Source organism: Festucalex cinctus, chromosome 14 (genome assembly GCF_051991245.1).
Source record: "Festucalex cinctus isolate MCC-2025b chromosome 14, RoL_Fcin_1.0, whole genome shotgun sequence".
Taxonomy (NCBI): Eukaryota; Metazoa; Chordata; class Actinopteri; order Syngnathiformes; family Syngnathidae; genus Festucalex; species Festucalex cinctus.
This window is the reverse complement of record NC_135424.1, coordinates 19,312,286-19,327,107: the sequence shown is the minus strand read 5'-3', so window position 1 is coordinate 19,327,107 and position 14,822 is coordinate 19,312,286. Positions and strand designations below refer to the sequence as shown.

General features: G+C 37.5%; 1 protein-coding gene across 2 annotated transcripts in view; it reads right to left on the bottom strand.

Moving 5' to 3' along the window:
- Window positions 1–3: 3 nt before the first annotated feature.
- The window catches only part of LOC144001019 (A-type potassium channel modulatory protein KCNIP2-like), a 113,259-nt gene continuing 98,440 nt past the window's right edge, over window positions 4–14,822 (bottom strand). Inside the window, exons 2-9 of one of the 2 annotated variants that reach the window (XM_077494938.1) lie at window positions 7,745–7,847; window positions 5,101–5,221; window positions 4,942–5,011; window positions 4,775–4,845; window positions 4,571–4,678; window positions 2,600–2,704; window positions 2,445–2,507; window positions 4–2,364 (exon numbers count right to left, since the gene is read on the bottom strand). In XM_077494938.1, the coding sequence (XP_077351064.1) occupies window positions 2,317–2,364; window positions 2,445–2,507; window positions 2,600–2,704; window positions 4,571–4,678; window positions 4,775–4,845; window positions 4,942–5,011; window positions 5,101–5,221; window positions 7,745–7,847 (689 nt within the window). In that variant the 3' untranslated portion in view covers window positions 4–2,316. Of the gene's footprint in view, window positions 2,365–2,444; window positions 2,508–2,599; window positions 2,705–4,570; window positions 4,679–4,774; window positions 4,846–4,941; window positions 5,012–5,100; window positions 5,226–7,744; window positions 7,848–14,822 lie in introns of both variants that reach the window. The other variant, XM_077494939.1, reaches the window with a different exon arrangement.

Genomic DNA, 14,822 nt, shown 5'->3' with positions numbered 1-14,822 from the left:
CAGTTTGCATAGTAACTGTGAATTTTATTGTCTGTACAAAATATACATTTTTAGAATAAGTAACTATTTAGAGGCGCGCTAACAAAAGTGGGTACAACAGACTACTAGATTTCTTTATTCTAGACAAAGTACATGCGGAGAATGGACAGTTTTGACTTGTGGGAGCTGACGCGTGGCAAGGGCCAATCAGAGCCAAACCACTGTTTGGAAAAATATGATAATGAATACTAAAAGGTTGGAAATGCATGTTAGGATTCAAGATTCCACTTTGATTTGTGTCCTCTCACTCACAAAAGTGATCATTATTGCTTTCACAATTTGTACATTTGTACACCACTTTTGTAATTTTCTTGTGCACTTGGATGAAATATATTTTTAAAATTATAAATACATAAATGGGTTGTTTAAAAATAAAAACATCACAGTAGCTCACATAATATCCTCTTGTGTCTCTGACTGGTCCTTGCCAATTACCAACGCCGTCTTTCTTCCTGCACAGATGTAGGCGAAATGGGTCTCCTCTCTTATTTTGTTTCTTTGGTGTTCCAGAGAAAATTGGGGAAAGATGGGGGAGGGAGATGTAAAAAAAAAACAAAAAACTAATAATATGATTGAGTTTTTTCTCATTCGTTAATTAAACAACACATACTCATTTTTTATTTTTATTTTTTTTTAACTCACAATGTGGCCTAATTGATGGGTTTTCAAAGTGTGTGACAGAGTTACAGTATTTCATCATTTGCTTTTAAGACAGGTTTATGAAATGTACAGTGGAACCTCCATTTAAAAACAAAATGTCCTCATTGGAAAATGTAAAGCAACAGCGTGTGGAATTTTTCAATGTTCTTTAATTTTAAAAACACACAATTTCTATAATGTGAACAAAAAAATGTTCTATCACATCAGCGTACATTATTTTCTTATCATTATAGGTCTAGTCGTCACTAATGATATTTCATAGGCCGTGCCATGCCTTACAAGAGGCTGACATGTTTCGCCGCCATCTTTCTGCTACGGATAATCGAAGGAGAAGAGCTTCTCTACTGTAGTTATTGGTAGGGTTGCGATGTGCTGAAGTGGTTGTTGCATTCTATTACTTCACCACTAGATGGGACTAAATTGTACACATTGTATCTTAGATCTATAATTCATCCTGTGAACAAAATCAAACATTTTATTCACTATACAAACAATATTTTCTAACACTTCAACATTCATATGGTGTCGTAGAAGTATAAAGTTAAATTCAGTGAAATAAAACAAAAACATAAAATACTCACCCTTTGTGGACCACTGTCAGACATACGCAACAAAGAGGGAACAGGGATGTGTTTGCAGAGTGATAAGCAGAGTGTCATGACAATTTAAATATATTGTAAACACTGATTATGGTTTTTGTTGACATTTAAGCCGTATTTGTTAACTCCTAACTACCACTATTGTGGTGTTTGACTTTGGAGGTTCCACTGCAATTTTTTTTTTCTTTCTCAAGCTGGTGCACCTCTCCTGAAGTGCTTCAGTCTGCCTCACACTTTGAAAACCTTCTAATTTGATGTGTTTTGTTTTAAATGAAGACCCTGCTATAATCACGACTCATCTGATCACAAGTTCACAAACACAGCCTGCAGTCTATTAAACTCCCCACAAACATTTCATTAAAGGCTAGAACCACTGGGGTGGTCTGTCAACTATGGTGCATGATAGTCAGCAGACACCTACAGCTAAGACGGAAATAGTTTGGAAGGCCAGGACTCATTCAAGCAGAATCCCACGAATGGAGAAGGGTGTTGTTCCCAGTCCAATCCCCCGTATAGGCAAGATGGAGACGTCACGGTCATTCCTGTTGCACATGCACTTTGCACAAGGGGTGAGGCACCTGAGGATGACCGGGAAACGGCAGACGGACAAGCGGACTTGGGAGCGTCTCGGTAAATAACGTCATCGTCGGATATAAGTGACATCATCATGCGATACTGAAATCAGTTCCATCTCCCGGGAATGCCGCACGTCCTCTTGCCCGGAGTTTGTGCGTCAGATTCCTTTCTGTTTCACAGCGGCTCCACATGCACCAAGTCAGTGGTGAGGTTTGGGGGGAGAAGAGAAGAAGTGGTTGGGAATTGGGTTTGTGGTAGTGTCCGTGAGCCTGCTGCTTGCCTTCTTTTCCCCTTGTTCCACCACACTGCTTGATGAGGAGTGGACTTCCACGGTTGCTTCAACAGGGGAGCTCAACCACGCGCACTCACACACACACACGCCCTCTTTCAACCCTGATTCATTTTACCACTCCAACCCTGGGACCAGCACCCTTCCTGATCCTTAGATGACATTGTCAAACAGCTGCATGGACTGCATGATGTTCTCATCCTGAGGACAGAATACATTTTTTTGGATGAAGTTCTTTAATTACATTTGTGATTCCCAGCCAGTCTATCTATCTTTTCTACCTTTTTACACGACTCGATGAATTCTTCTATTGTAACCACTCCATCTTTATTTCGGTCCATTTTCTGAAAGAAAAAAACAGCAGCAGCCAGATATTGAATCATTACAACAGTACTACTATACAGTCACAAGAATTCCCATTTGTTTGTTTGTTGACCTGGAAAAAATTCTCTACATGCTCTCTGGGGGCATCATCCTGCATAGTGGGATACGTGTACTTCCCCATCATGTCGTAGATGGACTTCATGATGTCTAGCATCTCCTGCAAAGAGAAAGTAACACGAGCGATAGACAATACATGAGTGGAGATCTCAGAACGAAAACAGAAGTAATGATTCGAGAGCTTACGAGGTAACATGAGATATTCCAATAGATACAGTGCATGCAGTTCATGTCACGTTTTTTGCAATATGCCAAACGATATTTTTTTGCATTTTCCATCCTTTCATAGAGTAATTAATGGAAATGGAAAGATTGAGTACATATGTTAAAAGACACATTTATTGACAACAAAATAGTAATAAAAAACATCTTCAAAACAACACATACAGTACAAATAAACACCAACAACGTTGTTGTTTTTTTTTTTCAATCTGTATAATAAATTTAAGAGATTTTTTTTGTCTCCAACTTCAATACTAGTCTAATGGTGCTGCAAAAGGAAAATATCTAGATTTTAAAAAATGTTTTACCTCATAAATAAATAAATGCAATGAATAATCAGTGTCGTGCAAGGATGTCCAAACTTTTTCCTCTGAAAGCCACATACAGAAAAATCGAAGGATGCAAAGGTGACTTCAAAATGTTTAACTTTAATTTATTCCGCAAACAATCAAGCAATTGTATTCTATCTTTAATGCTTTGAAAAAATATTGTACTCTATAGTAAAATGTGGCAAATATTTAATTACCTTTTCAAAATACTGGGGTAGCCCGGCCCTTGATAGAGCTGCCCCTGCACTAAACGGCAGCCAAATCCTGGCTTTATATTCAGAACAACAAAAAAAAGAGCATTCTGTAATAATCTGAATATTTTTAAAGCAAGTAATTAATTAATATGATAGGGTCAAAATTCTGACATTGACATACTGTAAAGCAGAAGGCTGAAGAAAAAATGTTTGCTTCTAAAAATGAATGATCCATGATCGCTAGTGATATGAAGAGAAATGTTACTATTTCACTTGTTAAATACTTAAATTGTATCTTTTCCTATTCATCAAAGCTCTACAGAATATACAATTAATGTATTATTAGTAGTTGTAGTCTCCATTAATTAACTATAAAAATTTTGCTTTTAGTATATACCGTGGGCCGTTGTAAAATGGCCGGACGGCCACAAAGGGCCCCGAGGCTTGGACACGCACTGATGTAATGCATCTGTAATAATAGTTAAAAATCCATAATGTTTTGATACTCTATTACAGTATATTGACAATAAATAAATAAATAAATAAATACATAAATAAATAAATAAATCTAATAGAACAGCATGACTAATCATTTAAATGGTCTGCAATTTTATAATAATGGATCAATATAGATATATACAACATTAAAGGCCATAAAAGCAGTACATAATAAACAAATAAATGGTTACAGTAAATAAACCGCCTAATTAATTACTCTGCAAGCATGGCAAAATTATACTATATTGGCCAACATGGATAAGAATTATTTAAAAAAAAAAAATTTAAAAAAAAAAATATATATATATATATGTTTTTTAGGCAATATAAATGTCATATCATAAATCAGTCAAACTCTGCAAACAATAATAGGCCATTGTAGATCTGTGAAATATTTGTTGAAAAATTGTGTGTTACTGTTTAAATACATACATATATACATTTAAATACATACATAATAAATAATAGCATGATTAATCGGTCTGAGAGCTGCAAATATAAAAATGGTCCAATCTAGTTACAGTAAATAATGTGTAATTTATTTATTTTTAATAAATATGAATTACATAATTAATCAGCCCACAAGCTTTGTCAAATGGAAACATCAGCATTGTAGCAGACTGTTTTGCATAATACAGACCTACAGTAGCTATATGGTTAATTACCTGAATGAGTGTGATTAAATAATTGTGAGAGAGAGAAAAAAAAAAGAAGCAAACTAACATCTTTGGTGATGCAGCCATCCTTGTTCAGGTCGTAGAGGTTAAAGGCCCAGTTTAAGCGATCATTAATGGTCCCTCTCAGGATGATGGACAGGCCAAATACAAAGTCCTGACACGGGATGACATATATTAGTATGAATCTTAAAATAGCAACAACACGTTTATGTGCTCAAGGGTGGCCATGGATAAAGAATGAAATGATCACCTCAAAGCTAACTGAACCGTTCTTGTCAGTGTCGAAGGCTTCAAACAGGAAGTGCGCATACGTACTCGAATCTGTCGACATGCAGCACAAATGTAGAAGACAGAAATTGATGTGATGATCAACATGCTAAATATACAGTTTCATAGTTATCATGATTTGTACCTCACCTCCCTGGGGAAAAAACTGTGAGTAGATATTCTTAAAGTTCTCCTCATTCACCACACCGCTCGGACACTCCTGGCAAACAAAAATGTCAATGAAATGGCAGAGAGAAAAAAAAATAACGTGCCATATTCATAATCGGTCTTTCTTTCAAGCAGACGTACATTTTTGAAGCCCCTGTAGAGAACCTGCAGCTCCTTTTTGGTGAACTTGGTCTGCTCCTGCAACTTGTCCATGCTTTCCGGCCGGTGGCACACGGTGGAGAGCTCAAAGTCATCTTCTACGCTGTCTGCGTGAGACACAAACACACATTTGTGTTAGCATTAGTAATGCAAGCATTTAAGGGTATGACTATGTCTCATACCAAGCTGAAGTCTTGGCTCGGTATGGCGATAACCACAACAAACAGAGCAATTACAAAGTGTAATACAAGAAACATAAAAAGGTGAAACAAAGTTTTAGAACGAGTTGAGAAAAAAGTGAGTGTGATAAAAACATGTTCACAAGCCATAACCAGCAGACATTTCTCATTTTATTTTCACTCTAACTCCCAGCTCAACCTCTAGAAGCTATCACCTTTATAACCCATTCAAATGTACAATAGAAACTCTTGTCAATGTGCATAAATCTCCCTCCCTCTCCCTCTGAAAAATAAACGTACGTGTGTCATGCGCGCACACACCCATGCACACACAGGATTTCCTCAAATAGTGTCCCCTACTATATATATATATATATATATATATATATATATATATATATATATATATATATATATATATATATATATATATATATATATATATATATATATTATATGTTTTGCCCCCAAGCAGTAATCGTTGACATGTACTTAACCTATAACGCCAAACTTACCATATTAAATTCAAGACATTTTGAGCCCTCTATTTCACGAGTATAACATTTTTGTTCACGTTGAAAACCTGATGTATATGATCTGAGACATGCATTGCATGAATAATCAATTAGAGGGCAGTATCACCCAGTTGATGGCTTTTCCAGCGACCTTGCAAGATTACCCCAATTGAAAAAGGAGAGACACAAATACTTATTAATATTGAAATAAGTTTTCTTTTTTTCTTCTTTCTTTTATTTCTTAAAAGAAATGTTATTTCTGATTTTTGGAAATACTAATATGTTTGATACGTCCGTTTAGTATTCTATTTTTGACAGTTATAAAAGTATGAATTTAAATCATTGTGACTGGATGTATCAAATATGACACAAATCAAAAGTCATGTGGAAGTTGATTTAAAAAAACTGTTTGCTCAAAACTACCAATAAATACTCTATTTACAAATAATCAGAATTTTCTCTCATATATTTCATGGTGGGGCAGCACAGTGGTTGACTGGTTAGCACGTTAGCCTCCCAGTACAGAGGACTCGGGTTCGAGTCCAGGCTCCGGCCTTCCTGGGTGGAGTTTACATGTTCTCCCCGTGCCTGCGTCGGTCTTCTCCGGGTACTCCGGTCTCCTCCCACATTCCAAAGACATGCATGGCAGGTTAATTGGGCGCTTCCAATTGTCCCTCGGTGTGTTTGTGAGTACAAGTGGTTGTTCATCTCTGTGTGCCTGGCGATTGTCTGGCAACCAGTTCAGGGTGTCCCCCCACCTATTGCCCGAAGCCAGCTGAGATAGGCTCCAGCACCCCCCGCGACCTTGTGAGGAATAAGCGGTCAAGAAAATGGATGGATGGATCGATATTTCATGGTTCAGGCTTTATAGGGTTGAAGAGCTAAATACCCATTGAACACTGTTGCTAACCAAAACAGCAGCATCTCTAAGTGGAGGGACTTGGGGACATATCTATCTGCCATGGCATTTGCGGTTTATCTGCATTTCTAGCTAATAGTCACTTTATTTTTCTTTAAACTCCAATTAATATATTGGTTGTATTAGGTGTGAAGGCCTCGCTCTTATGCAGTTGAGTTAATAAACATCCTGCAGTCATAATTGTGGAACTACAGCTATTTTTAAAAAACAAGGTGCATTTCAGAGTAAATTATTAAGAAAATGAGAACTAAAGTAACATTAAATATTAAAATAAAAAATAAATGAGGCCCCATAATTAAATGCTTACTTATATTATCACATTGCATAAAAACTTAGGAGGAATATGAAAACATGATAAACGAAGGGTATAAAATTAAACTGAGCACATGAATAAAGTCTGTCATTTATCATGTACAAAACTCTATATTGAATACACCATCAACACAAACTTGTCAACAAAATGCTCAATACTAGTCTCATGCACCTTTCTGACTCATACGAAAAAAAGTTGACTTTACAATAGTCTTATGCTGACATCTCAACCACTCTTTCAATGACACACAATTGTAATCTGATGTTGATCTGAAATTGTCTGTGTGTTTATCATACAAAAAAGGTGCTATACATGGCAGCGATGAATACTAAGCTATAGCAATAACTTTCAGAAATGTGCCACTTCGCAGGCAGTGGCTATAAAAATCAAAATTGATCCAATCCCACATTCTCTCATTTTCAAACTTAGAATTCATATTAATTATTAATGAACACAATACGCCTAATACAAAAGGCATGAAATTTCAGTTAGGAACAGAATTTACCACCAAAAACAAAAATGACAAAGGTGTTCTGTGTTCCCTCCAATACATATCAGGCAACCGCATATCCAATCTGATGCTCAAGTGGTTTGTTTGGGCCATTGTTGCCAGAACGTGTCAGCGGCAGTGTGGTGTTAATCCCCGAGAGAGGCAGGACACAAGAGATAAAGTAAAGACGTGTATAGAGTGAAGGAGGACTTGCTTTGACTGATTGAGGGGGCGGCCGAGGGCGTGCAGCACGGCAGCAGCTTGAGGAATCGCTGCTTTATGCTTTTTTTGCTTTGGCTGTTGGAAGGATTGCCTGTAATCACCAACCATAGCACAAAAGGTTAGAAACACTGGTACATGCCAAATAACAACAACAACAACACGCACACACATATATCATGCCAGAGACGCGTGAAAACACACTAACATGCTCTATGATTGCCTGCTGACCCGGCTCAGTAATGAGATCCACGTAAAATCTGGGAAACCAATCCCACACTGGTTAATATGAATAAAATGTCACTTCCCAGTGACGTTTCATTTGCTACACCATAATAGCCACTTCAAAGTTCCAACACTATACTATACCAGTACAAATACACGGATGAAATAGACTGCCTACGGTAAGTGAGCATGGACCCAAAAAGTGCAACTACACGAGTACTGCCTAGTTTCCGTGGTAACAGGCGTGCCTCCTCACTGGACTAAATTAAAAGACCCCTGGTCAAGATCATTTAGACCAGCAGTTCTAGGAGGTACGGAACCCCAAACAGTTTCCGACGTGCATTCACCGAACCCTTCTTTATTTAACCATTCCGTTATACATGTGAATTCATTGCACATATATGCTCGGCCACTTTCTTTCTTTTTTTAAATCACATAATGTACCATCACAACAGTCACAAGTCGACGACCGAGTGCACCAAATTCACTGCAGCACACATATACCAAGCGATGTGGCGTGATCACCTGAAGCAAATGAAAGCTAAGCGGGGCGTGTCATCACCAATTATATGAGTCGGGTGTGTGTCCTGACCTCTGCCGAACCCCGAACCCCTGAGGGCCAATCGAACCCAGGTTAAGAACCACGATCAACGTGGTGGTTGCTAATCCCCAAGGACCACTTGAGCAGCACACAGGTGAGTTCTAAAAATAGCTCACTTTGTAACTATTCTATAATTAAAAAAAAAATATATATCTATCTCCACTTGCCAATAAGCTGCATCAAATCTTGCTATTCTTTTTAAATCACACTTGAATTGATGTAAATTTTATGACAATATTAAAAAAAGGAAAAAAAAAACAACAACAACAAAAAAACAGGAGTACAGGTAAAATATAGGCATCGTAGTATAATGACCAAATCACGGAGAATGAGGTGATGATTTACCCTCAAATAAGTTGAGTTGCGTTTGAAAAGTGTGTATCAAACTCACATTAATCAGTACCCGAGAAGTAGCTCTCAGTTTCCAAAAGGTTGGTGACCCCTGCTCTAAATGATCTCGACCAGGGGTGTCTCATCAGAGCTATGATTACGCTCAGAGGGACGGACGGTTATGACTGTGAAACCGTAGGAGTGTCTAATCGCCTCATCATATTTCATAATTGCCTCTGCATTTGATTAACTTCATTTTTTTAACCCATGAATTGATGGATAACTTGTTTTTGAAATTACAAGTCAAGGAAAAATAGGAACAAGCATGTACCTTAGTACATAATTGCGCAATGGATTATTTTATTTTATTTTATTTTTTAAAGGGATAATAGTGATAATGCCACTTTGTCATGCAATTGTGATGAAAACAATGTTTTAATTTTCGCACAAAAAGCAAACTTTTATTGATCATGGCACGTTTATCTGTAATAAAACACCTTTTAGAGGAGCACCATCTAATTCCTGATGTTCTATTCCACCAGAATGCTTGCCAAGTTACCGCATATAACTCTGAACACTAGGGGGGCATTATGTCAAAGAAGTCCATAAAGTAGATAAGAAACAAAGATGATATAAGAGATGAAGAAGAAACTAGAGTTTAGTAGGCTACAATTTTACTGCCATTGTGAGTTAACAACAGAATAAAATCAGTAACAAGATATACAAGTGCTTTTTCAGTTATAAAGTAAAATTTTGATAGGACAACTCAAGTGAAACTTTATCACACCATCAGGGGCGGGCGTTGTTTATCATCCATTTTGCAGAGCATAATTCGCAGTCGGCGGTATTGGGGTGTACTGGAGTATCAGAGCATTTTTTTTCAAGTCCGAGTACAAGTAAGGATCTACAGCAGGGGTGTCCAAACTACGGCCCGGGGGCCATTTGCGGTCCGGCGTCCATTTTTTAGTGGCCCGCGACATATGCTAAAAATGACAGTTGACTCAGTTCAAATAAAATAAAAACAAAAATGTTTGGAGATGGTCAAAGTAAGAAGGGAGGGTGTCGAAAAACACAGGTGCTATTAAAGGTTATTTTAGTTAACTAAAACTAACGAAGAAATTAAAATTCAAAAAACAATTTCGTTAACGAAATAAAATAAAAACGAAGATTTTTTTAAAAAAAGAAAACGAACTGAAACTACATTTTATGTTTACAAAACTAACTAAAATAAAATTAACTAATTATAGAAAAAGTGTACATTGTTTTAGTCTTTGGTAATTAATTGATTGGGATGATTTTAAATGTGATTTTTAGTAGATTTATTTTGATACAAACTGGAATAATGACGCCGTGCCCATCTCGTTTTTTAAATATTGCGCACAAGTAATACACATGGAAAAAAAACTAAAACTATCACTGAAACTAACTAACCTAAAACTAAGGATTTATTAAAGAACTAAATTAAAACTAATAAGAAAAAACTATCAGAACCACCCTCAAAACTAATTAAAACTAACTTAATAAAAAAAAAAAAAAAAAACTCAAAACAAAATAAAAACTAAAATGAAAAATTCCAAAACTATAATAATAACCCTACTGGCATATTACAAATAAATTGGTTTATATACTGTAGCATTGTTCTAAATATGCAAAACCACAAATAAATTATTTGTACAATTTTTAGGACTAAACACAATTTCTCTTCATAACATTATGTGGCCCTTGCGTCCTTCAGATTTTCTGTACGTGGCCCTCAAATGAAAAAGTTTGGACACCCCTGATCTACAGTATCAAGACTGATACTGGTATCGTTGCATCCCTAGTAAAGTCTCAAGAAACATATTAAATCATGGAGTGGTTTACTCAGAATGCAACCCAATAGAAAACCTGTGGATGAACTGAAAGATTTAGAGGGTTTCAGTAAAGAAATCCCTCCTGAGCTGTGTGCCAACCTGGTGAACAACTACAAGATTTGTCTCATTGCTGTCAACAATGGTTACTCCACCAATTACTCACTTGTGTTTTGCTTGGGGATCAAACATTTCACTCAAAGTGCAACATTTTATAACTTGTTCTTTTTTTTTTATATATATATTTGTTTTAGCAATGAAAACTCCAATGTTTGTAATTGTAAATTTAATACATATTAGAGTATAAAGGTAACCATTTTAATACTAGGTAACCATTTCAATACTAATTACTTTCTTTTGGAATTTCACAAAAATAAATTGATAATCTTCAATTTCTATTCAATTTCAATTTCTGCACTGTTCATCCCTCAGTGCCATTTGCACACGGCGCACTACAAACTGCAGGGCTACTGAGACCACACCCCTTTGCATGCATTGTGCAATCCTCATTTCGGCTCACTTTTCCAGGAGTACTGAGACGATACAGCTGGCAACACCCAGTCAATGAAGTTTTTATGATATTACTAGGGTACATGCATTTGAGCTATAATAAATCAATAAATCAACCAAGATAACAGCAGTGACAACAAAAGTGAAGTCAGATTTGATTGAGGAAACGAGGAGAAGCTGATGAGGTCCAGTTGGGATCCATTAAGACGTCAAAGAACTGAGGGGGTGGACTCGAGCTTTTCACAAGACTATTAAGGCTACATAACAGTATCCTGAGGCGACAGCCAAGAGAACCAGTATGTTTAAATTCATACTGGACCAAGGCAAGTTTTTGCCTCTGGTTAAATGAATAAAGGATGCTAGAAAACAAAACCAAACAAAAAACAACATTGTGATTAAAATAGATTTCTGTCCGTTTTCAGCTAATTACTTTTTGTACATAATGGTACTAAATTCTCGTGAGAACATGCTCCATCTGTTCAGCAAAAAAAAAAAAAAGAAAAAAAAAAAAGAAAAAAAAAAAAGAAAAAAAAAAACCTCACTGAGCCATCTTGATTCAAAATAATGCATTCCACAGAGCGTGCCTAAATTACACCAAGCAGCATCGCTCGGCATTCAATAGAGTTTTCCATATTATTATATTTCACATGTCATTGAGTCGGATTACATGAATCATTACATCTTTTTATTAGCACACAACTCAAGGAGAGAAACAGTGTGAAAAATGTCACTTGTGAGGACAATCAAATATAATATAAGTGTGATAAATTTGCTGAGAAACAATCGTTCTCGTCTCTCTGGATTTCCCACCTCTGGGAAACATGGAATATGTTGTACCTTGTCATATGCTATGGCACAAATCAGTGTTTCTAGGAAAGAGAGGCCTCTCTCAGGGATTAACCTGATTTTAATAAATATATGCATAGAAACACATGATCCCTTTAGATGTATGCGTGCGACGTGCAGGTGGGATACCGAGTTGAAGGTAAACTTTAAACCGAAATAAATAGTAGTCTTGTCAACACAACACTGGAACATTCAGAAATTAATGGGAGCGGTCGAAGTGTATTACACTCTCAGTGTAATGCACAGACTTTGAGCATATTTCCGAATGCGGCCTAACTAGGTACACACTGACAGGCCGTCATAACTTCACTCTACTTCAGGAAATAACAAAATCATCAGCTCTAATTATAGCTCCTTGGCAAACACATTTCTTCTATATTCATTTTGAAGGAGCCTCTTGATTCATAAACCACAGAGATCTGAGGAGTTTCTCATGGCAGAGAATGCAGCGAGCGTGTTGATGCAGCACACTGCTGAAGATTAAGACCGGATGAGCAGGACCAAACATTGACTGTTTCGCTTCTTAAACCAGCCTCACACTTGTTTGTGATAAAAGTAGCACGGCAAAGTCAAGTACTGCTATTCTAATTGAAAAAGGTGGCTATATCTATCCATCCATCCATCCATCCATCCATTTTCTTGACCGCTTATTCCTCACAAGGGTCGCGGGGGCTGCTGGCGCCTATCTCAGCTGGCTCTGGGCAGTAGGCGGGGGACACCCTGGACTGGTTGCCAACCAATCGCAGGGCACACAGAGACGAACAACCATCCACACTCACACGCACACCTAGGGACAATTCGGAGCGCCCAATTAACCTGCCATGCATGTCTTTGGAATGTGGGAGGAGACCGGAGTACCCGGAGAAGACCCACGCGTGCACGGCGAGAACATGCAAACTCCACCCAGGAAAGTCCGAGCCTGGACTCGAACCGGAGACCTCAGAACTGGGAAGCGGACGTGCTAACCACTCGACTACCGTGCCGCCCTATATCTATCCATCCATTTGGTATTTCTCTGATATGTTCATGGCCATGGGTGAGCTGGAGTTTATGTCAGACCACACAAACGCTGACCTCATTATAGACTGGTCGCAAGTAAATCACACGCCACATATGGAGACAACCTTTCATACACACATTCACACCACTGAGTGGGAACTGACTGCCCGCACAGTCAACAGGCAAGTGAAGCACTACGACACCATCATTGACTCCAGGTTGCTATTAATGGCCCGCCGCACATCGAGCAACATCACCGAACAAAACTGTGTTAACGGAGTAAACTAGTGGCTTGAGCACGAGACTTCCTGTTGTTTATACAGTATAACGTGTGTGGGAACTCCACATCTGTGCTACCAGAAAAAATAGAATTTGATTACACGTAATTTTTGTCTAGATGTCCACAACCCACCCAAAATTGGTCTAGAATGCGACCCACAAGTTGAGAATCACTGATCTAGTTCATGTTTATGTACTTCCTAGTCAAATTTTGGGTAAGCAAATAAAGGTAGAGCACATTCACCCATGGGAGAGGATAATAGAGTTTCAACATACGGTAAGTGAGAAACACAAGACTACACTTTCATTTGAAAACATTCTGTGGCTTGGCTGTCTTGGTTGAATTCATTTACTTGGACAGCTACACGGTTACCGTTGTTACGGATCAATTGGCCCTTGACTCCAGCTGTGGCCACTGGAGCAACTACGGTCCATTAATCTTTCACTTTATCTGCAGATCAATCACATTTTCAAACCATAACACCAAATGGCTGTGATTGGCTGGCAACCAGTCCAGGGTGTACCCCGCCTACTGCCCAAAGCCAGCTGAGAAAGGCTCCAGCACCCCCCGCAACCCTTGTGAGGAATAAGCGGTCAAGACAATGGATGGATGGATAACACCAAATGGTTCAAGTGTACAAGTGCCCAAGTTATCAATAAACACATGAAACAACATGATACTTACTACTTGAATTTGCTGCAAGAAATTAATATTCAAATATTTAAAGTATTCATAATGAGGCCAGCAATTAGCCATCGAAACAAAACAAGCTAGCTAGCTAGCTAGCCAAAATTATAGTGATCATATGGAAATCATGTGTTATGATCTGAATATACATATATATATATATATATATATATATATATATATATATATATATATATATATATATATATATATATATATATATATATATATATATATGTATATTCAGATCATAACACATGATTCCCATATGATCACTATAATACCAGTTGCTAAAAGGGTAACTTTTTTACATAGTTGTGAGGCAGTACAAACCTGATAGCTATTCCCATGGGTTCTTAACTGTCTTTTGGATGATGCAAACTCTTGTCTTTAAATGTATTTCAAAATAAAAGCCATACATTGGTTATTTATTCTTGGTCACACCACATGATAATTCATAAAATGTGTATCATCATCGGTAAAATGTATTCATCAATGTCCCCTATATGTCCTATGCAACTGATTGGTGACTCGTCCCGTGTGTACTCAATCTCTTGCCCGAAGTTGGTGGAATTGGCTCCAGCTCACCCACGACCCAAATAAGGTCTATGGAATGGATGGATGGCGAGAGGGATGATTTTCAGCAGTCTCTTCATTGATTTACTGACATGTCCTTTCCTATCTTTTACTACTTCTGTCCTTCTAAACTCTTAACTTACCTTTTAGAGTACACTTAAAGTA